The sequence below is a fragment of the Pollicipes pollicipes genome, unplaced genomic scaffold (genome assembly GCF_011947565.3).
Source record: "Pollicipes pollicipes isolate AB1234 unplaced genomic scaffold, Ppol_2.1 Scaffold_6686;HRSCAF=7923_pilon_pilon_pilon, whole genome shotgun sequence".
NCBI classification, from domain to species: domain Eukaryota; kingdom Metazoa; phylum Arthropoda; class Thecostraca; order Pollicipedomorpha; family Pollicipedidae; genus Pollicipes; species Pollicipes pollicipes.
The window spans coordinates 22,742,902-22,769,100 of record NW_023596921.1 but is presented as its reverse complement, the minus strand read 5'-3'; the positions used below and the strand labels follow the sequence as shown (position 1 = coordinate 22,769,100).

General features: G+C 50.6%; 1 protein-coding gene across 1 annotated transcript; it reads right to left on the bottom strand.

Moving 5' to 3' along the window:
• Positions 1 to 14,221: 14,221 nt before the first annotated feature.
• Cdc37 (cell division cycle protein 37) lies at positions 14,222 to 24,507 on the bottom strand. The gene is made up of 8 exons (XM_037230966.1): positions 24,428 to 24,507; positions 24,206 to 24,309; positions 22,079 to 22,212; positions 20,988 to 21,144; positions 20,401 to 20,676; positions 19,716 to 19,831; positions 17,630 to 17,819; positions 14,222 to 15,221 (listed from the first exon to the last, which is right to left on the bottom strand). Exons 2-8 carry the CDS (start codon positions 24,236 to 24,238, stop codon positions 14,976 to 14,978), a joined length of 1,152 nt encoding a protein of 383 aa, XP_037086861.1. The 5' UTR covers positions 24,239 to 24,309; positions 24,428 to 24,507; the 3' UTR covers positions 14,222 to 14,975.
• Positions 24,508 to 26,199: the final 1,692 nt, after the last annotated feature.

Genomic DNA, 26,199 nt, shown 5'->3' with positions numbered 1-26,199 from the left:
ATGATGAGCTACGAATGAGCTACGCTGATGGATGGCCTGAACGCGATTCCTGCGATGAGCTATAATAAAGCGAAACTTTGACAGCAAAAGTAAATCACTTTCAAACGGATACGTTGGCATATAATCTATCACATTTATATTAGCCCGAGATAAGTGATCGACCAGCGCGCGTTTGGGTGGCTCGGCTCGCAGGGTATCACTCGTGGGAATCTCCCGATCTGCTTGTCGTGTGTAGAAATATACCTGAAGACGGTCAGCATAGCTGATAGTATATATCGGCAAATAAAACCGAAAACTCTTATTTAAAAATCGTTAAAAAATTGTGACTTGCTCTTTTCAAAGACCCGCCAACCGTCAAGCCATCGTCTTAGACAAACAGCCCAGGTTATTTGGCCGCCGAAGAAGAAAAACTTCTGATCCACTTCCAACTTTGTTTTCAGCGTCTCGAGTTCGAGAACTTGCGTGTTTAATTTTGCTCAATAACGCAGCAGCGCATTATTCGCTTCAGCAAGCCGTTTCCATGCCTGGCAACATGTGGTGGCTTGTTTGGTTTTGGTACCCATGTGGTATGCGCTGAATATCACATGGACCATGGAATTCCTGACCTGCCAAGACATGCAGCGCTGCCGCGGTATAGCCACCGGCAATTTGCACTTCGCTGACGTTTATGCATAAGTTAGCGTCCCTTGCGTGACATAGTACAGCGTCGGGCTGTCAGACTCCATGTCGCTTCAGCAGGGACAGACGAGAGCCTCCCAGCACGCCGCAATGAAGGCGGAGTGTTGCGGGCCTGGCCAGGCCGCGGCAGAAGCGTTCTCCGCGGAGCTCGGACAGCTGGTGGCGGCGGAGAGCTGCGGGTCTGGCCAGGCCGCCGCCGGAGCGTTCTCCGCGGAGCTCGGACACCTGGGGGCAGCGGAGTGTTGCGGGTCTGGCCAGGCCGCCGCCGGAGCGTTTTCCGCGGAGCTCGGACAGCTGGGGGCAGCGGGGTGTTGCGGGTCTGGTCAGGCCGCCGCCGGAGCGTTTTCCGCGGAGCTCGGACAGCTGGGGGCAGCGGAGCGCTGCGGGCCTGGCCAGGCCGCCGCCGGAGCGTTCTCCGTGGAACTCGGACAGCTGGGGGCGGTGGAGCTACCGGCGACGAGTATATCGGGCCGCCCACCCAGGCAGGAACGGTCACGAGTGTCGCACTGTACAGCATGCTGGCGGCCACGCTTTAGCATCACGTCAAACAAGCAGGGAGGCTGCGAACAGCACCTATATGTTACCAGCAGGTCGGCTAGAGGCGCTTACTTGTGAGGCTGCCTGGCCTCTCGCAGGCGTTTGATCGTCAGGCGTGGCTAGGCGCTGCTGGTTTATCGGTGCGCATGCCGACCGAGGAACCAGCAGCGCCTGCTCACGGCCGATTCGTCCTGCCTGCGTGAAAAGCTCCGGATGCGAAGCCGACACCCGCTCCCTGACCAGACAAGTACCTGATCCCAAGGGGCTTCAGGATCCTGCAGGACTCAGCGCTTGAGGCATGCTGTTGTTTGGCTCTAGGTGCGTGCCTGCTCCTGAGGGATGTGTCTTCCGTTTGGTTAAAGGTCCGGGTCTGCCAAAATATGTATTTTTCTGTCGTTTTCATAAAAGCGCGTCATGCGTAGTGACGTTCTGTAATGGAGTTCGCTTATTTACTTTCTTCTAGTAACGCCACCATCATCTGACGGTAGTAAGGATTCCATAACAGAGCGGCACAGCCCGTTCGACATACGTACTGGCACAAACCGTGCTATGTATGCCATGCACAACAATCCGATCCCACTTCTCAACCCGCCCGACCGACCTCAGACCTCATTTCTCAATCCGACCGACCGATCTCCGACCTCACTTCTCTCGTGCAAATCAATCCGACCCCATTTCTCAATCCGACCGACCGATCTCCGACCTCACTTCTCTCGTGCAACTCAATCCGAACCCACTTCTCAATCCGACCGACCGATCTCCGACCTCACTTCTCTCGTGCAACTCAATTCGACCTTGAATCAAGCCTCAAATTCAATTTCGTCTCATGTCATGAGCTCGTGTTAAGAATGATTCACATTAATGTCACTGAAATAAGTCATATCGTTCCTGTGCTGTACATTGCTAACACGAGAGTACTACAAATTGATACACGTTCCATGGTGTCATCGCGCATGGTCATTGTCGATGCGAACTGTGAAGCGAATGCCATTCTGCTGGCCGCACCGGCACCTCCGCCGCCGCGCACCGCTGAGGACGACCCGCCCACTCTGTATAGGACCGGGCGTCAACACGCGCCGAAATGTCACACAAAACCTGCCTTACTCCCAACGCACTGTATAATGCTGGACATATGTTGCTCGGCGGCGGATCAAAATCGCATAGTAATCTAAATCCTGTACATTTTAGGAACATCTAACATAGATAGATGACAAAATAACAAGATAAGAGACTGAAGGCTACAAATAGGCCCTCGCAGAACCAGGCAAATGTCCAAATCGACCCGCTACATCCTGAAACCGTGGGGCACACAGGCATTCGTACAAACCATGTGCGTGCAGAGTTGGCGGACGGGTTACGTCGCTAGAACCAGCCAAAGAAGCGTTAGAAGGCTTCCCACAATGCACCAGACAACGTAACGTGTACGGTATAGACATGTCACCGCGGTTAGAAGATCGTGTGAGCACGTGACTTAAGGTCAAGACCAGTGTAAGGTTATGACGTGATTTCAGGTGCTCTAGCATCATTTCTTGAGAGTGAGCGGTGGCGCGTCCGACCTCCACCAGCTTTAGACTACGTTCACGTGCGAAGCTTGTCCCGGCAGCTCGTGACGTTAGAGTGCGCAGGGCTTGTCCAACTACCGCGCGGTAGACGTGGGGCTAGATATGTAGGTCTCACCAGGCCCCAGAAGCCGCCGTCATGGGATTCGTCTGTGGCTCTCTGTTGACAATTGGCCAGGGGTGCCGGCCTGGCACGGGGTGACCCTGCTGTGGGACGACACGGTGCGATGACGCATCGGCTTGAAGGTCCGTCGCATTGACCTTGCTTTCCTGGTAAGGTGGGATGAGATTGCTCGCAACAATTTGTGCTTATGAAGCACGCGATCCCATACGATACCATCGCCGAATATTTGGTCCTTTTTTAAAATAAGAATTGCTAAATAAAATTGCAGACTAGTAAAACGTGCAGCGTTACGTCTTTGGCCTTCAAGCTTTGTGTTTAAGAGATCGCGTGTGAAATGTTTGAAGGATCATGACCCCCTCCTCCCTGTTCCAGGCAGCGGTATGTGCTGGACTGGCAAGGCCGGTGATGGATGGTGCTGACAGGATCTTAACAAAGCTAACGTGCTGCACGCAATCCAGTCGCAACCATTGGCTAAATGAATTTCAGGTTTCCTATTTTGTTGTCATAATTTCAAAGTTGGCCGTTGCGGCCTGCGGCCAGCTGACGCCTCCAGTTCTGTTTGCGACAACTATGCGCTAACTCTCTAAAGTTCATGAGCGCTGCGTGACGGTGTACCAGATTTGGTGGAGCGTTCAAGAATAGCCTGCGGCGAGTCGTGGGTCCGAACCAGAGGCGTTGTTTTCTGGAAGTTGTTGTCGCAAGCTCAATCCAAAGTCTGAGGATGAGATTGGACTTGTGACAACTTAAAGAATGTTAGTGAAAATGAAATGAGACCAAATTCAAGTGCTTTGGACTGACAGCTGGTCCGTCCTCCGCCATCTGCATTCCTCCGTGCCCGGTCTGTACCTGTCTGCGGGACCAGCTGTGTTTGGTCCGTACCTGTGCGCGTGGCCAACAGTGTTCGGTCCCTATCTGTTTGCTTAGTAACCGTGAGTGTCGAGCCGCGTATGTTGGGTTTTTGCGAGTTTATGTATGTTGCTGCGTGTAGAGTCACAGTGCCATGCAGGGAGAATTATGTACCGGGATGCAAAGCACGATATGTGAGATAGCTTTATGTCGAGCCAGATCAAGGTGAATTATACATTCGATGAATGGCTTTGCTTCATATGAGTGGCAAGGCCAGGGGTGATAAAAGTTTGAGCGCTATCCCCTCGTTCCAAAAGGAATAATGTTTCAACTTGCGGCAAATCCCAGGTCCGAGGATGGACTACCTGTCCGTTCAAAAGTGTTGAAAAAACAGCTTATCCCAAAGTTTTGTTTTTGATACCAATTACCTCTCAATATTTTTCAGGTTTCAACGTCTTTTTCTTTTTTAAATCATTAGCTTTCAGCTTTCAACCAATAACTCTTGCCATCTATCGCGCCACCACATTTCCTGACTCGAATGGAATGAAAACGAAACAAAAATGGAGGCTGGTAAGTAGCGTGTATCACAGGCTTTCGTAAAGACATTCACAATTCATATCGATGTCTGCTAAGCTTGACTATCACTAGGGTCGATAACGGCAGCTTAGTAGGATGGTGAGTGGTAACGAATTGTTCGACACGTCCGATTCGTGAGGAATAGCGAATTGAATCCAATAGCCTAAGGAGTATGTGACAATGTACGTGATAAGGGTTTATATTTAAAATTTCAAAAAGCGGTATTTTCTAGTTTGCTCTATCCACAACCTGTTTATGTTCCAAAATCAAGTTATTTTGGGAATGAGAAGGGTTACATAAGCTGAGATGCATACCAGATTGCAACGCCACAGGATATCGGCTATGCAAAACGAATCCCAAAGAACCTTTACCCCTGTACGTCAAATTTCAAAATTGAACTCTGGTGATTTTTGCAATTGTAAAAATTGGGAATTAAATCGGTACATCTAGTTTGCAATGGGTCCAGGGCTAGCCTGAGTCGACCCCTCTTCGGTCTTGGCGGCTCTCACTTCAACCGGCTTTGGAAGATGACAATGAACGTGTCATTCTCCCCCCCCCCCCCCCCCCCCCTTCTACCTCCAAACCTACTGTGAGTGCTGGAATATTCTCAGAGACAATATGTTAGGCATTTTTTTTAGATTTATGCTTGCTGAGGCAACCTGTGTACTGGAGCGTGGTCAGCCGCGTTGTGGCCGTTTAGGATCTTCTGCGGCCATCTTGTAGCCATCAAGGGGCCATTTTGACGCCATGTTTGGATCTCACCGTACCGCATTTTGTGATGACAACACACCGTTGTCATTCCGGGTAATTGCAAAACCATGTACCTTTTGACGGAACGAACTCCAGGAGCTGTCCTGCGTCGACGTTGTTTTGTACTCTCTCCTGGAGCCGGCGCGGGGCCGTAATGGAACAAGGCCAAGTGTAAACGACACGGCGCTCTGCGCTGATCAGCAGTGCGCCGTGTTCCGTTCGTGTGAAAGTCATCAGACTACTGGGCTAGTGGCATTGGCCTGCCACAGATCGTCTGATAAACCCCGCTAAACCCGTAAGAAGCTTAATCATTAGCAGCTCGTGGGGTGCGCTCTTGCGCTGACCGCGTCGGGCGGCGGCGGGGCGTGACATTTCTCGGACAGGCCAGCCAGCACGCCTCCATATGTGGCCTCTCACACACGGAGCGGTGGCCTGTCACTGCGATGGAGTGGCGCGCTGGCGCGGCGGGCATGCCGCGCCTCCTGCCAGCGCAGCAGAGTCCGCTGCAGCCGGCGTACGCAGGCCGGTCTTCGGAACGGACGTCAGCATTCTGTGCTCACGACATCAAATGCATGTTGCAACTTGAAACAGGCAGGCTGTGGGTTCAAAATTCTGGGGCAGCCACGGCACGGTGTTGTCCATGACGGCATCCTGCGACGGCGAGATGTCGTTGGCGACTGAGAGGGGATGGGCCAGGACCCAGCACTGGACGCCGCTGCCGTGACCCTGGCTGCGTCTGGGGCGGATGTGCGAGCCACGCCAGCTGAAGTGCGGCTCCTCCACCGGACCAAGCTCCCGTGTCAGGGGCTCGGGGCGCAGCGGAGCCGTAGCTCTGCATCTCAGCACGTGGCGCTACGCCCTCATGCATGCCGCCAGCTGAGCAGGGGACTTCTTTGAGAAGCAGCGCTACTCGCGGTCCGCGGTGTTCCGCGCATCCCCAGCGCTGTGCTGGTGCCAGACGGTGACAGCGGCGAACCAACGCTGTGTCGCCGCTCTCCGCACTTCCCGCTACTTGATGACAGCCGACCGGTGGCCAACGTCCCAGATATCTTGCAGCTCACGGCGAGCTGTAGCCACCAAAGCTCCGTCAGCTGGCTTTGACGTTATTTGTCAAAAGGTCTTACTGGACATCCTACTGCAAATGCTGGATTGTGCGCGCAGAAACGTATCATCTGTCAATACATTCTACGCTCATCGGATGCTGCACTGTCTATGACTTAAGCAAAAGGATAATGGCGTGCAGAAAGGCATCATCATAGCACGAAGTAGCCTCATATGCTGAGTTGGCCGTAGTCAACAACATGGACGATTTGAGCTTGGTCGGTGGCAGAAAGCATCAGCCATCACGTGTACTTAGCCGTCGTTCATGCAACAGGCACCTCAAGTGCATGCTACTTCTTTTTAGTAGAAGACTTTGTTCATAGGCTTCAACACGCGCCCGGGTGGCCGATTGGGTACCCTTCGCTCGGGTGAGGGGTCAGTTTGACCCCCTCCCCTCAGATCTCGGGAACTAAGAGAGCTAGAGACACCAAATTCACGGGGCGTGTTGACCTGTACATGAACTCTCTTAGGTCAACGTTTGAGGTTCCGAAGTCATAACATTCGGGTCAAAAAGGTCAAACAAGGTCCAATTCCAGATTGGTCTCCAAGGGGCCCCCAGAACCTATGCAGCTGTTCAAAGCAAAATGCCACGCGCTCAGATAAGCTCAGTGACCTTGTTCGACCTTCTAAAGGTCATGATAACCAAAATCATATAAGACTGTTTTGAGTTTTGCATTTGGATAAGCGACAAAGATTACGCTAGGGAGCATGTTCCTAAAAACAAAATGTTGACCTGGGCCATTTTAGGTCGACCTATTCTGACCCATAAGAAGTTCATGGAAGGTGTATAATGCGGTTCCTGCTATCAATATATGCGAAATGAGCACCAGAAACCAGCCCATACAGCAGGCCCGAAGGTAATAAAAATGTCGGTTTCGACCTTGGTCTGACCTTCATGCCTGACCCTATTTCAATGCTATCTGTTTACTAAATTGTGGCGCCTAATAAAATATCTCAGAGATGTCTGGCTTCGTCTAACACTCCGTTGTCTGATAGGATTGAACGATTCCCTAGAACGTGCCTTCGCTGAAACCCTGGCCTAACTTTGACCTGCCATAGGTCAGCGACCTTACAAGGTACATCCCAATTTTTGATGTCAAATAATCGCTATTCATTTGTCTACAGCTGTGAAAAAATTGGCGCCGCTAAGCCGCGCCGTTCGGAAATGATTCCGGGAAAACCTTCGGGGGGGGGGGGGGCAATTTGACCCACCACCCGAGCGCGTGTTTTAACACACGCTCGGGTGGGGGTTTAAATTGACAATAACATCGCCGTGCGCTCTGCATAACGTTCAAGTGTCAGAGCGATGAAAGGCAAGCACGGCCTCCGTCATAAGGGAGGGAGTCTCGCCCAACCTTTTGTGGACTTCGACGTTGCGTCATTGTCGCTCCACGAATAGAAGTGCCTCACGAAGCCTCGCACTCCCTCCTCCTCGCTGAACTTTTATCCACGGTGGAGTCAATGGAAGTAAACAAGTTTTCGAAGAAAAAGTTTAACATCTTTTTACTTGATCTGGCCTGGGACGGGACCTCATCTGAAAAAGTCAACAAAAAGACAGCTTTGGACTTCGTTTTGTGCCTAGATATTGCAGACGCCAGCGGTATGTGCCTCCGCCACTGGGGGACAGCTGCAGCGCATGTCTCCGTCTCCGGTCGACCGGTGCTACGGTCGTGTACGCGCGGTAATTACGCCACCTGTGTGGCGTGCCGGGCCGCCGGATTATGCGCCATATCAAACCGGGCCGCCGACGACAGCCGCCAATTAATAACCGATCGGAAAAATGGGGCCCGATCGACCTGTTTGGTGGCGTCACGTGACGTGACGCCGCCAAACTGTGACGTCACGGCCGTCATCGACTTTAGCGGGCGACGCGGCGCCCTGGCCGGCGGGTAGCGCCGAAGCGTCGCCGATCATCAGCCTAATGGACGAAAGCTTTCCGGCGAAGGCGGCCCCGGCGGCCGGCGCCAGCCGCGAGGGACGCCGCTGGCGCTGGCCGGCCGCGGTTCCAGCCGTCAACGGGCGCCCACGGACCTCCGGCCGGTCAAAGGCCGCCTGTTCTGGAGCTGTAACATCTGGTGTTCTCGTCTGGAAGAGGGCTCGTGGCGGCAGTGAGGATACCCAAGGAGAAAGGCATGGGTGGAATGATCATGAGGTTTCAAAATGTGCATTTTCGCAGGGATCATTGATCATCTGCCATGTAGGCTCAAAAACATAGTTTCTGATTTTGAATTTAGCGAATAAAAGACCATGTTGCAGCTATTGAAACCGGTACATTCGTTCAACGCGAGATCCGTAAGACGTCAATACTAGAAAATTATTAGAAAATAGCAGTGTTTGACAGAAGTAAAAATAGTACGGACCCTTAACAGCCAACGCAGAGCAGGTACGCAAACTGGTCATAGTCATCGCCAGAAAGGGATTGTAGCGGCGTTAGCGCGGCGGCTGTATGGTATTTCGGCGTCATACCAAGAACCACTGTACAGGCCGAAGAAATGTTGGATGGCTGGTTTCGGATCCTTTAGATCCGAGTAACAAAAATAGCGACGTTTGATGATGCCCCGGGTGTGACCAAACTGTAACAATGTCTGATCACTGAGTTGTGACCTCGTTTGAAGTTGGCTGTGCGGTGAATTATAGAGGATTGGCATACCACTGTCATTTATTTGTGCTGTATGTGCTGGGTCTTCCTTTCTCGTGGTTCTGAGTGTTAAAGTGGTTAAATGTCGTCACTGATACCAACACAATTATATAAGTCTACTCGCGTACAACGCCACATGAGGAAAAATGTTTAAGTTAACATCAGGGTGATCAATACAATTATGTAACGCACCAGAATGACTGACATTTGTCAATGTGCACGGACGAGGCATTCAAAGTCAAGGTCTTGTTAGGCTGAGCATTGAAATTGCTAAAATTACCGTTGACAGTTATCTTACAGCAGACTTAACCGTTTAGGTACGTGAAAATTGCAGGTCCATGCTCACCCAAGGTCAAAATCAGAGAAATTGCGCTGTAGCCCCAGGCTAAACGAGCCACGTAAGTAATATCAAAACCATATGAAATCAAAGTATGACTAACGAAGAAATCTTTTAAACGTTTTCTTGAGACGAGATAGAAACCGTGAGTTGATAGATTAGCTTTTCAACCAGAAAACACGAAAACACGCGAATATTACCCCATTTGCAGTTTTGCATTTAATTATCATGGCCTTCAGTACCGTCAACGTGGCTAAGTCGTGTGGTGTTACCTTGCTGTTTGGACAAGGTTACATGGGTCTATCAATGTGCATGGTGAGAGCGAACGGATCCGAAAAGGAATGTCCTAATGATCATGATGACATTTGGCAACTTCGTGCATACACTAGAAGATGGTCTTTCGCTGGGCACAATCAATTAAAAAGCCTGCGTATTTCTAGACCACGCACCGTCTTCTGTCTGTTTCTCATTGTTCATCATTAGGAAAAACCCTCAATGTTATGCACTCTTCCTAAAAAGGGACAATGGCCGAAACCAGCGAAAGTTGAATCCCCCGCGATTGCCTATAGTCTGTCACAACCACGGCACCCTGCATCGCACCCACGAACGGCGCGGCCAAGGTTGCAGTGCCATCGTCCGAGTTTTTTTAGCACATTCTGTAATAAGCAAATTCGTTATATCCGTACCCCGTTACAGATGGGGCCTTGCCAAAGGCAGTAATAGGCAGCAAACTGCAAAAACAAAGTGCAAAAAAGTTGTTTGCCCTCGTGTATCGCATTCATAAGCCCCAGGCTTGTTTTGGGTAATAAATGTTGCAGTATCGCAGCTCAAATCGATGACACCGGAGTGCCGAAGCTGCGTCAGCGGGGTATATAAGTCAGGACGATCGAGGCTTAGGTTCAGACTACGTCACGGCCGAACGACAAACTGTCGTCAGGACAATAGATGGCAGCGAAAATGTATGCGTCCTCTTAGGTCTTCCGTTACGTCCTCCTCGAGACGTAACTTTTCGTCCATGCCTGAGCGCCGGGCAAGGAGGTCCAGCCGGAGTTAAGTTAGGGACCAAATTGATCTTGACAGATCATTTTTCGTTCGCCGACGTCCGGTCTACATGTTTGCGACAGTGTGGTCGGACTTCACCGTCCCGGGGCCCGCTGCTGCCAACATACATCAACGCTGCGCGGAATATGGACGGGGAGATGACGTCAGCGGCCCGGTCGGCCCGGTAATGTCCCCCCCGTCACTCGGCCCGCCGTTAGGGGGAGACTTGGGTCGTTTTGGGGTGAACCGTGAGGTCAGAAGGCTCGTTAAGAAAAATATACTTTTGAACCATGAGCTGAATCACATTCTTCGTTAGCTGCGTGAGCTGAATCGGGAGCCGATCATTTCTTAACACTGTGGTGACAGTGTGCCATATGGCTCAATTTAAACGGGTAATATAGAGAAACAAGCACGCTCCAGACAAATTTACAGACCATTTCAGTGTTCGCACACACGCACACACGCACACACACACACACACACACACACACAGAGAGAGAGAGAGAGAGAGAGAGAGAGAGAGAGAGAGAGAGAGAGAGAGAGAGAGAGAGGGAGAGAGGGATATAATATAATGGGAGGTTTGGTTTGCGGCATTGTGCACGTTGCCACTGTTTGGATGCAATCCCAATAATTTAAGACCTTTTTGGTACATGCGTGTGAACTAATCAGGTCTTCCGTTATTGAGACAGGTAGTAACAAATTAAGAGCTAAGTACCACAGCAGAAGTTTAGAACTGCTTGTCGTTTGACGCAACACGCTGGTTTCGAAGTCTCAAGTCTCAGCTCTAGGCTAGCACATCCTACCTGGCACTTGCGATCCAGACTCGTTAGTACAGATCCATGTAGGATGTTGGTATCAGTAACATCAGGTAGTTCCTGGCTGAGATTTGGCAAACTTTAGATGAAAATCAACATTTTTGTGTTTGCCGCTCAGAAATAACAATAACAAATTTTATTGATTTTGCAAAAAGCCTTGCAACTAATGCCGCATGCTGTTCATGTCAACACTCTGAAATTGTTTGTTAGGTTGTCAGGAGCGTGCTGTGTTTCCTCATATCAGCCCGTTTAAGTTGAGCCATATGTCACGACAGTGTTGGAACCCCCCACCTAGTCACAACTGGTGAAATGCACCGCCTCCGTGGTCTGGGGGAAAGATGCTGGACCCGGGATCCAGCGGCACTAGCACGAGCCACAGTGTAGGCGCATTGTTTGACCCGACTGAAATGGAGAGGCTACCTGGCAACTGGCCAACGAGGGTCAACCCAAGCCCGGGTGGCCGTGCCGCAGCATTGTGCGGCACAAGAACCCTCCGCATTCCTGTCTGACGGAAGGGCGGAGGCAAAATTATCTGTTGAACTGGACGGCACGCTTGGATGGTGGGTCCGGGGTACACGCAACGAGCTATGCTTAGCAGGCACTCTGTATTCAGTCACCAATGCAAACCATTCGGAATAAATTTATCAAGAAGTATGCAGATTCATTGTGCACATGACCTTTAGGTCTGTCCATGGCGAAAGGCGGCAGTTTACAAAGCTATCGGATTATTGCTCCCCGCCGTCTTCCCGTGCATCAACGCGCAAGTGTGCTTTTGACCAGGTTCGCGGCAAGGTTCTGCTAGAAATCCATAATTCACTATTCCTATCTCAAACACCCTGACTCAGATGTGTGATATCGCGCGGGGACGCCGTGGCACTTGGCGAAGCATCAGCTTTCAATCTGCCCACATCTCTGAATACCTCGACGCGGAGAGGAGTTGCCTCTGCCAGACAAGCTTATTCTTGACTGTATCCTGCTTCCAACGCTGCTCAGTTCAAAGACGGAGGCGAATGCAGAGCAACTAATTCCGTCCCGCAAATCATGCAATTAGATGCTGGATCCAATGACATCTTACCATCAGTGGTGAATTCATCTCAGACCTGATATTTGTGATGTCCGTGCCCCATGCTGCCCAAACCCAAGACAGTAGACCACTACCCAAAATCGGACACTGACGCTAGCCCAAACCGATTAATCTGCGAGCGCTGCGTTTAGTATCCAAACTAATGGGACGGCTTCGAGGTGCACCTCAAACTGAACACTGGCCATGCCGCGTTACCATGCAACTATCGGGAGCTGCTCTTTTGTTACTGCCTCAGCGATCACTCTATGACCGGAGCGCGTTGCTTCCGCGCATTTAGGTGGGTTGGCAGGTGTTCGGGAACAACCTACCTCCGCTTCAAGATGAATCGATTGATGATTCACGGATCAAATCACTTTTAGTGGGCCGCAGATGAATCGATTCTTTCGTACACAATTAAATGAGAATCACGAATCAAATCATTGGCTCTCCTACAGCTTGTTTGCATCGCAGTCAACATGATTGTGTAATGAATCGGTCAAATGCTGTCTGAACTGGTACTCAATCGTCATTTTGAGTGAAGTACAATATCAGTAAACATCGGTAATATATCAATTGAAATGTTGTTTGAATTGGCACTCAATCGTCATTTTGAGTGAAGTACGACATCAGTATACATTGGTAATATATCAATTGAATCGCATTAAATTCAGCATGCTGGCAGTTAATGTGAAACGAATCAATGGTGGATCGACTCACAAAGACGGCGGTTCGAACAGGAAAAAGATCATTGACCTGTGGTCTACATCGACAAATAATAGATTTGCAACAGGTAAACACACGATCTGAACCAGATCCGAATCGCTGAACATACAGCTTAAGTCAATAATGAGTCCATCATCAAACGTTTGAATTGAGCACAGGTCTGCTCGGAAAATGTTAGGGCCATGAGCGCAGCTGAGTGTGATTACGTGGGTGCGAGCGAGCAACGGCCCAGTGCATTCCGCTGCCAAGTGATGGATTAACCCGGCGGCGATCGTGACCGTGGGCATTGTTGCACCCATAACATATGCGCCTGAGGAACTCCTTTGACGAGGACACAGCGACAGCCGTGTCGTGATCCTTATCCGCATCAGCTTAGGATATGTGGTGCCCGCGTCAACAGCCATGCGCCTAGCCCTGTCCACGGGTTCAGTTTTACCGTTTGTTGCGAGTGCAGTCGTGCGTCCGGCATTGCAGACACTGAGCGTAGAACCGTGGCATTGTTCAAAACAGATAAACTGACAAATATGCAGCCATCAGTCATTGTTGGGGAAGTCGCTTGCGCCCCTGCCCGCGCGCCGGCCCTCAGGGTTCAGTTTGTCATACATGCAGTCGCCTCTTATTCACGTCGGTTTGCCAATTGGTTACTCGCCTCAGTACCACCTCACAGCGTATTTCGTGTGGTACCCGGGCCACGGCTCCGACCGCAGGGCCGGGCAGCGGGCGACGGGCGACGGGCAGGTTAGGTTAAGTTAGGTTAGGTTAGGTTAGGTTAGGTTAGGTTAGGTTAGGTTAGGCAGTGGGCGACGGGCGACGGGCAGTGGGCGACGGGCAGCGGGCGGCGTGCGCGACTGCGCCGGATACGCCCCGCCCGCGTGCGCCGCCTACGCCGCACCCTCTCGCCCGCGCACGTGACGAAGCGGCGGCGGCGGCGTCCAATCAGTCGCCACCTGGCTCGGCCGCCAGTTCGGTAAACAATCACAGGCCTCCGGCAGGTCCCGCGCGTCCCTGGCGCGCCCCGTCGGCGCCGGCAGCGCCGCTCCCGCGGCCAGGGCTCTCGACAATGCGGCCGCCCGTCGCCCAGGCCGGCCGTCACGACGCCGCCAGTCTGGTCTGAGGTTTGATATTCCAGCTAATCGGCGGTCGGGACGTCTTACCGCTCGGCTGCTTGAACGCCCGAGGACACAGCGAGTGGGTGTGAGTTCCATTCGGAGTTAGCCCGCCCCTCGAGCATGAGATGCGGCCGGCAAAAGGTTCTGAACAATGCTGATTTCACTGATTGCCTTCTCGACGCGCAAGATGATGACTGAAGCGTCTTAAGCGGCCAATAGCTGAAGTAATTGACTTGGAGGATCGAGATGAGGTGCGCTCTTCAAATGCAAGCAAAGCAGGCGGCACTCGTCACTTGACACTCGTTGACTCCCTAGTCAACTAGCTCATAAACGCCGGCCATGCATTTCAAAGTGTCATAGAAGCAAAGCAAATAATCAGAATAAAACGCATCTCCCATCTCCCGGTGATTCCGGCGAACTGGCGATATCGGTGATCGTACACGCCGATTCTCAGGGAAGAGCCGGGCGATACGCATTCTGGTATTTCCTGGAAGTCCCGCAGGGGCGTCTCACTGAGGAAAAGCATACGAGGCGTCGGCGCAGCGTGGCGACGCGCCAGGCTCGCGGGTGTCGGTTGCGGTGGGTGGCCCCCACCCTCCGAGCCCGCTTCAGCCTGTCGCGAGCTGCGGCACTGTCGTCAGCGCGCGGGACCGGCCAGGACGGACCGACCCACCGACGCCAAAGCCGATGTGCCAAGCTCAGCCAGATCACAACACTGTATTACCGCTCCGGCCGGGCAGTTGCCACACGAGAGCCACCCTCGCACCGGGGCGGGTGAAAAACAGCTCGCCTCGCAGTCGTGGCCAGGCCACCCCCACTGCAGGGCAGCGCCGAGTCAGTGGCGTCGCCGAGAACCCGCGCGCCTGTCCGGCCAAACTCTCTCGGCCAAGAAGCGCGTCTTTTCCAGCACGCATTACCATTGTTTGTCCACCAGCACGATCGAGCACTCAAAAGTCGAGTGCGTACCGGGTAAACACGCAGCAGGTCGATCCACGCCGCCGCCTCTACCGCCATCTGGCGCGCGGCGCGGCAAGTTCTGGTTACCGCCAGGTGGCGTCGTCTTCGTCGCTGTGCGCCATCACGGACTGGCACCCTTGGCGCCCTTGATCTCTTCATAGACCTCTTCGTCGGCACCGGCGCCGGCGCCGGCGGCAGCGGCCGCCGCTGCCGCCTCGGCCTCCTCCTGGGCGGCCTTGGCGTCGGCCACCCAGAGCCCCGAGTCGACGCAACGCTTCATGTGGTAGCGCGCTTCCTCCTGGTCCATCTCGGCCACCGTCCTCTGCAGCAGCTCCGTGTCCTGGGTCTCGAAACACTTCTGCAGCGCCTGTCGGACACGCGAGCGCGATCAGCCACGGGGCGAAGTCCGCGAGGTAAAATACGCGAGCTGGAAACCCGTAAGTAATAGTCGTTGCCTTGGGGTTATCACGCGTGTTAAGAATACAACCAAACTTGCGACATCGGAGTCTGGTTGCGATGGACACATTGTGTCTTCTTACAACTGAGATAGTATGAACCGATAAGAAGCACACCACACACGGACAAAATGAAACACACACAAATTAACCAAGTGATAAAGGGACAGAACCCAGCTATCCATGCCAGCAAGAGCAAACGAGACACAACAGGCCACAGCTCTGAGATTCCGTGATGGACCACAAATATTAACACAAAAACCAAAAAATACCACACAGTTAACGACGAGCTTTGCCTAATCAATGGGACTGCAATGCATTGTAAGCAAGACTCCAAATTATTGCACAAGTGTTCGACATCAGTTAGCGCTTGAAGGCGGCCCAGTAAAATGTTGAAGACTCGGTAAAATGCCCAGGCAGCAACTAGCCTGTAAAGCAGCTTACAGGCCTCTGCAGTGCATACAGGCAGAGACCCGAAACGTGCGGCGCCGCAGACACCACCAAAGGTCAGGCGTAGTAGACGGGAGGGCGAAGGCGCTGCCCACCCGCCGTCACAGGCGCCAGCAGGCCTCGTTGACCAACGCCGTTACGTTCAACATCGCAAGCAGCTTTTCCTGAAATCTTCTTAAGCACAATACCCTGTGTTGGTGCATCGCCCCGGGGAGCCCGCGCTCATGAACCGAAGCTTCCTGTCTTTCGTGGTGGCGGTTTGGGGTATCAAAGCGACCCGGTGTGGAGGCCATTCTACGGCCGCTTGAAAACAACCATCCATGTGTGTGGCGTTAGGCTCTAAATGTGTTGCCAGCTATTATTCAGCGGTTCCACTGGTGCCCTTACACCGTGGATTGAGCATAAATAATGGCAAAGTCAACGCGTGCTACAAATGCAAGCATATTTGCGAATTCGCAACAGTAGTCACGACCGATCAGCCGCCGAGGAGGTGTTAGCCAGACACCGCCGCCTGTCCGTTTCATAGTGTCGGCATGACACGAGGACATGTTTAACAAATAGTCGGTCCCCACATCTGTCACAATGTGGCATACCCTGTCGTGACAAGTAGAACCAGCGTGTTACATGCGGATGACCCAATCGAAACCTTCAAGGCTCGGCATCCTGGAGGCGGCTTTTGCGTGGGAGGGCCCTAATTCCCAAGCTCGGGCATCACCCCCCCCCCCCTGATTGCGTGAAGATGCTGCTCGAGCATGCTCTGCCACGTATCGCGGACGTGAATAGATAGCACACGCTTGAGATCTCGACGAGCAGGTACATCGACTGGTACCGGCCTCCCTTGACACGCAGCGAGCTTCGTTGCAGCGTCTGCCTTCTTACTGCTCAGTACCCCATCGGGTTGGAGGTCCATACAAATGTGATCCGAGCGTGAGTCTGGAAAACCAGAGCTACGGCGTTCGCTTCACCGCAGTGCCCGCCCTTCCTGCCAGGGTGAGAAGACGGCGACGTCACATAGCCTCAGCAGCTGAGTGCGTCGTGAACCCCAATGAGAGTCAGTGATGCTCAACCTTCCCAGTTCCCGCCAAATCGATCGTGTCAGCGATCGATTTGGCGATCATGGCAGCACGAAATCATGGTGGGGTCCAATGAAAAACGCACTTGTGAGCTAGTGCAAATAATTACGCGTCTTTCCGAGCATGGGCAACGAACTGGAGTGCTTCTAAAATGGTGCACAATTCCGAAGACGAAAAAAGCTGACGCCTGATGTGGGAAGCAAGTACTTTAAGCGTGATCCACGAAAAAAGCGCATTCATTTCCTGTCGGGTCCTTGGATCCGTCAGTGTGACCACGAACGTGTACACCAGAGGAGCGAAGAGGGAGGGGGAGGGTGGAGGGGGGAATGCAATGGATAAACCTGCACCTACTACGATTTATTCATGAGCTAGGATATCCTTATATAAGTACACCATGCATCCCGTAACACCACACAGTCTTGCCAATGCTTTATCCTCTGACTCGTTCATTGTTAACCGTTTTCAGCGCTCGCCCACGTGAACGTGCTAAACCTTTTTATCTCGCCGACGTGAACGTGCTGAGCCTTTTGTTAGTGACCTTTTCTGCTGCAATCTCTGAGGAATTACATTCTACTGCTGAACTCGTTTAACCTTAATTACTGGACCTATGGCCACCCTGGCTCGGCATTCAAGATGACACCCCGATATCATTACCTGAAATACTGAGAACAAAAATACCATAGGGGCTGATCCCTCATCCCACCAAGAGCCACGACATTTCGCCACGTGTTCGGGGGTGCGTGTTAGGCGCCAGCTGTTCCCGCCCACCAGGCAGCGCCGCAGGCCTGCAGCCGTACCTCAGGCAGCGTCTCGAACACCTCGGCCGGGTCGAGTCCGCCGGGTCCCAGCCGCTTCTTGCGTTCCTCCTCCTCGTACTCCTTGATGGCGGCGTCCAGCTTCTGTTTGGCCCGCGTCTGGATGCGCTGCTTGAAGGAGCGAACCTCGTCGTCGAAGGCACGCTTATACTCGACGTCGGCCACCTGGATCCTGTCAGAGGGGAGCGGGAGGGGAGGGCCCGGTCAGTCGAACAGAGCTGAACTCACGGCCAAGTGTGGACAATACAGAGCGTCCGGGTGGTTGTGGTCTAGGGCAGTGCAAGCTCCGAACAAAACGCCGAGTAAAACTTGCGCGATGTCACCAGCACGCGGTGTATCATGACACACGATCTACTTCAAATTGGACGCATACTGTTGGTCATCCCAGATCTTTACATTGCAGGTACAGGACATTGAGCAAATCCAAGCGCTGCTCAAGGCACAAACCGCGCATTTTATGCGAGGTGACTACATATCCCTCGCCTGGCAGGACCCGCCGCCTTGTCTGGCGGCGAGCACCACCTGAGGCCTTATCATGATCGTCTAAACGTCGGATAAGTTGCGTTCCCTGTGGCTTCGTCTGTGGCTTCGACTTTTCGCTGGTGTTGGTGTCGGATGACAGTTTCTGAGCGACCGGAGCGATGCCAGCTATTACTCACACACTGTGAGCAGTGTGAGCATACCGCTTGTCAGTGAGACCAAGATCACGAGCTCGGCCGCGAGGATATCCACCCATGCTCTAACGAAGGTAACGTGTTCAGCTGACGCAGCGAGGCCCGGCTGCGTCGTGACATTCTCTGAAGGTTAAATATTCGTAACCAGTAATTGCAGCTACATGCCATTCTAGCCGGCATGAATGATTCTTTTTTCAAGTGTGATGTTAATTCTTAACAACTTAACACGCAAGCAAAATACTACTGAATGTAAGGATCTTGAATAATGTTCTATCTGCGTGGAAACATAACAATTTCAACGAAGGATAGCCCACCCAATTGGATCAACAACAGAAACCCCATCCAAGTTCAGACATCCTAGCCTATTGGACGAAGAAGGGATACTTAAACCCAGCACCTGTGAAAAGGCTGGTGGACACGTGTCGAAGCCGGGCCCCGATCCTAAAGACCCCGTGCTGCAGCGTTCGGGGTCCAGCAGAATGGTCACGAAAGAGAGACCGGACAATGGCATCGGCGAGATAGCGGGTGGATTCGTGCAGCCGGATATGTGTTATCCATCGTAAGCCACAGATTCGCCCGCTTCGGTCTGTTGCCATGACTGATGTCGAATACACCCGCCATAGCCGATAGCCGCACAGTGTGGGCACGCGTACCGTCTACGGGCGACAAAGCCACGTCAGTGCCGTCCGACCCAACCGTGGGCCAACAGTCCACTGGGCAGCGGCCTATGTAACATCTTCGAAAACCAGTCCCCAGAACAGCCTCTGGTCTGAACCGAGCGAGAAAACCCTGCGCAGTCGTATAGTCTCATTCAGTATGGCCGGTATACACCCAAAATGTTCCGCTGTTTGCAATGCTTTGGTCCGAGTCAAGGGGACCTTAAGTCGCACAAAGCCATCAGCTTTGTCGACTAAAACTGCCAGCCCTAGCCAGGTCAAAATCCACACGACGTTCAAGCGGCGTAGGCTGTCGACGTGTGGGCCGTGGCCGAAAGCCGCAGTTATCGCGGTGGGCTGGGCCGCCGCGCAGTCAGCGCACGCCGTTCACGGAGTTCCGGTGGCGATAGCGACGCCATCGACGGCCCTGGTGAGCCGTCACGAGCTGGCGTGGAGAGCTCCAGCCCAGGGGGCGTGTCCACCGACAACACGCCACGACAATGACATGACTCGAGTCGTTCTGTCCCGGCGCCAGTCAGTCCCCACTCCCGTTCGTCAACATAAGGCTAGCCGTGTGCAATCTTAGCCGATAAAACTCCCCGAACACTTCATGAAAACCGGGGCAAAATAGTAAAAATAACAACACGATAACAGCTGCCAAATTGTCAGAAGCATGGCCAAAAACAACAGCACACGGCTGAGCATGAGCGACGGCGGTCCTACGTGGTGACCACGTACTTTGAGAAGAAGGAGCCGACGCAAGCCTTAGGGTCGACATCCATCTGTTTTCCGAGCTCCAGAATGTAGTTCATGCAGATGCACTGATGAGCCACGTGTGCCATCAGGTCGTGTTTCTGACGGGACAGGTCGATGATTAGTGAGGAGCCTCGTGCCACGCACGGTGGCTACCGGAGCTTCCAAACGCTTCGAGACATCACGTTTAGCTGCAAAAAAGACGTCACGAAATAGGCAGTCGACGAATCGTTTCCTCTGAAACCTGGCCGACGGTTTGCATTTAAAGCGGCGTTATATTGTGGGCGCAAAGGAATTATTCCAAACCATAAGGGGGTTACAGTAACTGAATGCATATATATATATATATATATATATATATATATATATATATATATATATAACAAGGCATTGTTAGTAAGCAGCTGAAACACATCCAAACTACTTAACGGCATTTCGCTTCCTAGTTTATTTAAACGCAGGCACTTTCAAAGTTTAACGTGGGCTTTGCCTGTGTCAAACAAAAACAAAAACTAACTTGAGTTAAGTTCAGAGGTTCAGAGACACAAAAGAAGTACCGGGCAAAGAGAGCAGACAATTGTCCTACGAGCCTGAAGGACCTAGCTGCACCGTGTCATCCTTGACATGCGTCCGTGCGGTGGGGGGGGGGGGGGGGGCAGGGGGCGCGTACCTCTTCCATCTCCAGGTTGATAGCCCAGATCACCAGGTAGTTGGCCGTGTACTCCGATGTTAGATGCATGTTCTCAGAGAGGAAGCGTTTGCTGTCGTCAAACTTTCGCAGCATGCCGTACTTTTTGATGTCCTTTTCATACTTTTGCACAAAATCCCGCATTCTCTCCTCACGCTCCTCCTCAGTGAGATCCTCGTCACTCCTCTTGGGCTTGGTGTTGATGACCGTTTTGGAGAAGCCATCGCTCGATATGGTGTCTACGTTCCAAGGCATCATCTTGAACAAAATAGGTCATGACATGTGACGACATGTAAAGAACTGTTTAAATAAATCCGGTCTGAGAAATATGAGAAACTATCACCTGTATGACGTATGTGACCCTTCCCACGTGACGTTCACAAATGAAAAACTGCAGCTACCTACAAAGGCTAAAGCTAGTGTGTCTTCTCATCCTTTTTACTGATGAGTCAATGCATTAAATCACCGTAAATTGGTTCGACAACAGGATTTTCCCTGTGACAGAGAGATCGCCAGCTGTAAGCAATTGAATTGGTTTTGCAGGTTTTCCAAAATGAATAGTTTCTTACCTTTTCTTTGTTTTCGAATTCCGACCATTGCTTTTTTATGTCCGCTGTTTGTTTTTCGATTTCTTGAAGGGATTTCTTCAAACTACCCAATTCACATGAACCATCTTGCTCCGCTTTTTTCACCTTACTCTTAGCTTCGTCCAAACGTTTCACGTAGCTGTAATCGTAATGATACCAGTGTTCCAAAACGGCTGAAAATATTGCAATTTGCCTGCCAGCACAGCCACCACACACCTGGTTTCAGGTAGACATCAAAAGTGAGGCGTAAGATTCCTCAGCTTCATTGGGGCGACCACACGGACTACTGATACAGCTATAATTACACTAATGATAACAACACATTGGAGTATCAGAAATATCCAGCATCGCACCTGACTGCGTGCCTGCTGAAGACCACTCCATATCATAGCACTTGAGTAACAGTGCAAGGCATGACATATGTGTGAACATCATTTAAACTGTCACTTCTTTCGAGCAGACACAGCTCAAAGCCACACTCTTTCTTGGTAGAATAGAAAAAGACACACAATTCATTACATTAAAGAGAGGGATAATCTTGGTCAATTTTCCGGAACCGAGTAGACACAGCCCAAGGCCACACTTTTCCTTGGTAGAATAGAAAAGACACACACTTCATTACATTAAAGGGAGGAATAACCTTGGTCATTTTCCGGAACATTGAAAAAACTATCTCAGCTGGCATCCTGCCCAACCACGAATACGTTTGGGATAGCATTGTCCATCATTTACGATAATCCTGGGGCTCCGGCCATGACCACAACAGAGTGTAGCCCCCCCCCCCCAAGCCAGGCCTAACATTTGGAAGTCGTGGTAGCCGTCGGCCAGGATCCGCCACGAATTAGTAATAATTGATCATGATGGGCCCTCAATACTCCTCTTCGTTTTGCCGTAGTATTTGCATATCTCATTTAATGGTAAGAGCCTGATGCAGTGATTTTGGAAGGCAAAGCAGCTGATTTTCTGGCCTCTCAGCCCAAGAACAAGAGAAACAATTGGTTGGGCCATTACCCCAATGCCAAATATTCCTTGGCATAACCAGCCTACTTGTCCCACCTACTACTACCACATACTCGTTCTTTTGGGACAGCAGCTTGTCCTTCTCCTCCTGGTGCTCCTTGGTGCGCTGCACGCGCGCCTCGTGTCGCCACCGGAACAACGACGGCGTGTCAATGTTCGGATGTGTGTCGTCCTCGTCATCAGACACCTGCAAACCCAGACAAACTGCCAGCCGACTGCCAGACAAACTTTAACAAGTCATGGTATAGCCCAACAGCTTCGCAAACTGCCTTTTTGTTGTTTATTTGGTGTTTGGGCACGACAGCTGAGGTCACGTAGTGCTCATCCCACACAGTCCTGAGTTTTGCTGGCATCAAAATGTTGTATGCTTATCTAAGGTTTGGCTCCTGTAACACTGAGCATCCCAGCTTTGGAAGCTTCAACTGAAAATCTTTAAATATAAAGACTTTGGAAGATTTTGGCATCATGTATTAAGCATAAATTTCTTACAAGTTCTGAAATTGCAGGATGATGATGATTACCAGCACTCAAATCATTGTAACAACACAGTCTGAATCAGGAACTTTTCTTAAGATCAATAAAGCTCCTTGTGTTGACTTTGTCTTGTGTTATGTCATTGCATGCTAAGTAATCAGGCTACAGTATGTTGAACTAAATCAAGTGGTGCCAATAGTGCCAGTAAACAAGTGGTTTCACTGCATATCTGAGAATCCAGAGATACTGGGTTCAATTCCCTGCCATCTTCTCTCCCTGCCTGCACAAAAGTTAGAAAATCTCATATACTCTTAGCTCCTGAGGATGCTATGAAGCCTCAATAATTACAATAGATTGGTTATGTAAAAAGAAAGATACTAGTTACAATTTTGTAATTCAGGAGAGTGGTTAATGCACATGGACTGAGCCAAAAATCAATAGATTAGATCTTATTTGACTAGACATAAAGTACCTAAAAATGTTTAGGAGCTTAGGCAAGCCAATATCATTTGCAATTATCCCCCCATCTGCAACCTTTAAGCCTGGTGATATCTGGCAGCAAACATGTTTTCATATTGTACCCTGGCCCAGTTACCATATTTCTACATTACCAAGCTCAAACACCCAGAACAATGTATATTCCATGATCTGCACAAACTTAAAATTACAAAAAAGGAATTATACTTAGGCCTTACACCACCTCCAGCAACTGAAGCCTGACAGTCTAACACATTTTAGAAATTGTGATGTGTGCAGCAGTACAAAACAGCACAAGCAGAGGAGCAAAACAGTAAAAATTTGTGCTTAACAACACCGAAACATATATGCTGCACTGGAACATGTCTCGCTGTACTCTGTTCATCAGTCTGAAATTGGTGCATGGCATCAACTTAACCAGAGCAAACTTTGGTGCATTCAGAGCCAATGTTTCAAAATGCCATGATATTACTGGCCTCAGTTCAAACAAAGATGATGCTAAGATTTTGTGAACAAAATTGTTTTAAATTTCAGCATAATTTTCCCTGGTTTAAGCTCAGCACATGCATGTACCAAGTTCAGCATGCAGAATTCAAGCAGGATTTTGGTGCAGTGAATGCTTTTTGGCAGACTGGATGTAGTTGCGAAGTAACTTTGACAACACAACTTACCAGGAAATTTGTTTTTATGCAAATCATATAATTGTTATTCTCAAGTCCTTGTTAAAAAATAAGCCAACCAAAAGACTGAAAAAGCCACACCACAGTCATACAAAAAAGATGATAAAAATGTGCACATTTACTACATAAAAATACTGTCAGTCAAAGAGCATCAATTACATAAGCAGTATTACATAGGTCTGCAAGATGTATATTGGCAGATCAGCACGGATGCCAGCAGTTCCAGAGCTTACACCTCTTATCTCCTAAAATTGAATTTTCATCTCCCTCCACCCAGCAGCTCCATGTGCAAAGCAGAAGTGGTGGGTTTTCTCACAAATTTTGAATGGGGGTGAACAGAGGACATATTTGAGTGTTTTGACAGAGTATGCTATATGGATGTAGCTTTCTGTACATGGTGATGGCAGGCATCAATCATCTGCAATGGTTTGCCGTCTGAAAACCTGCCACTGACAACACGTGGTACATGCAAAAGTAAATCATTGTTGGCATCATTTACAACACATACCAGCGATATCACCCAAATAACTAAAAAATACACCTCCTCACCTCAATATCCTTCCACTTGCTGTAATCCACCATGGCTGGGTGTCTGTATCGATGCAGGCAAAAGCAGCTAGTACCCTAAGATGCCGTGTTCGTCTCCTCCGCCACTGTAAAAGACACGCAAATATTCACGCTTTATCTTTGAACACTCCCGCAATTACGACAGCGCACCAAGCAGTCTCTGCCCAATCGCACAAAAGTGACACCAAATATTTTGGTACGCACCCTCGCCGGCTGATTTCGTAACACCGCCCTGAATCTGGTGACCGAGCCTGCTACCGCTCACCCCGACTTTGCGAGATGCGTCTAGAAAATAAACAAAACATTGCCCACATCCGCCAAGGCTACCGAATACTGAGATGTCTAATCTGCTGATATATCCTCACGAACAAATTTCTTGACTAGACAAGATACCACATTGCATTTATCTATTTTCCATAATATTGAAATAATTGTATTCTTACCACCTGTATGCAGACTGATCATGTCAACCTTGCTAAATTTGACAAAAGGTAAGGCAATTGGAATGACCATGATCCATGAAGGAAATTAGCCCTCGTGGGTAAGAACTAATCGACTGATTAACTAGTTTTATGATTGTGACTCTGTGTATTGTTAGGATTTACGAAGAAAATGCTATTTTTTCAATCTGCCTTTTGAAGTCAGCGTAAGGGGCTGCAGTCATACAAACTTTAAACATTAAAACATGCTCGGATGGCCCGTTGGCCACATAATCCTACTTCTCCTGTTTAAAGTATCACATTATTCCTCACGCATCACAAGTGTATGTTATTAAATCCCGCCAGACAGAGCTCATTTTGGATTCCGGTTTGCATTCGAGGCCCGGACGTGGTTGCCCGGTACGCTCGTTGTTGAGTATGTCCGTTAAGACAGCCGATGTTCAACCCACGAGCCACGTGGAGGCTACAGCCGAATGCTAGTTTTTTTCTTATGGTGTTCGCTGACACATGAATCAAAGCTGTTGCCCCGATCCCCATCCCATGTCTTACGATACCGTTCTCCCCAATGCGTCAGGTGTGCGGAGGGATTTTTTTCAACCACAATGATGGACGAGAGATTGGAGCTAGCATAGCCCGTTTTGGATTCCAGCTAGCATTCGTGGCTCGGACATCTGCAGGACGATCAAGGGGTTCGAGGCAGTCAAGGAACACTCCAAATGCCAGGGTCCCCAGTGCGGTGAGTAGCCTGTCATGTCCGTGGGAACGAACTGATAACAGGACTCAAAACATAAAAAATGAAAGCAACGAAACGTGAATAATCCTTTAGAGAGTAACTGTGATGTCCGAGATGGTCACGGTCAAGGGGCCCTTAAAAAACTCAAAGTAGGCAAAAATACCTCATATGGTGTCTTGAGACGGGCAGGGCCCTTTCGCATTCACCAAGAGATTTCCTATTGCATAGGAGAGGCTGATGTTCTATGAAACTGTTCCCAGCCGCCGCCTTGAATACACAAGCGTTAACAGCATTAAACGTGCCTCTGCCAACAGAACAGATTTATATTAGCGTATGCGTATCTGTGGTTGGCGGCAGAAGGGATGGGTGCATTACTCCGTCGTTATCTCGTACAGCATATCATCCATCGGACCGTTTGGATCTAATTTTGCACCTGGAGTTTTGACACGATTCAAACTGCGTGTTTGTTTCATGTTCACCATATCGTCACGCTCTCCGGTGAAACAGCAGGCTTGTCAAGCTGTGCCATCCCATTTATTGGTTGCATAGCACCAAATGCCGTGTACACTGCGTTGCAACACAACTCTGTGACGTCTTTTTCGTCGACTACACTGCACAGCTACGATATAAATAGTTGAACAATATAAATAGGCGCACAGGCGGGTGGTTACAGGACCCCGCCGACTCCCGAGTGTGCCGGACCCCACCAGGCGTGGCGGCTCCGGGCACACCAGGCGCAGCGACGCCACCAGACCCCCGGACTGGGCGCGCGCGGGGCGGGGGCCCGGCCCACCGCGACCCCG

Excerpts from the sequence above, each read along its gene's own strand:
- Cdc37 (XM_037230966.1), bottom strand. The coding sequence starts at position 24,238 with ATGGTGGATTACAGCAAGTGGAAGGATATTGAG. Across the intron at positions 22,213-24,205 it reads GCAAGTGGAAGGATATTGAG|GTGTCTGATGACGAGGACGA; the intron begins GTGAGGAGGTGT and ends CTGGGTTTGCAG. Across the intron at positions 21,145-22,078 it reads CTGCTGTCCCAAAAGAACGA|CTACGTGAAACGTTTGGACG; the intron begins GTATGTGGTAGT and ends TTACGATTACAG.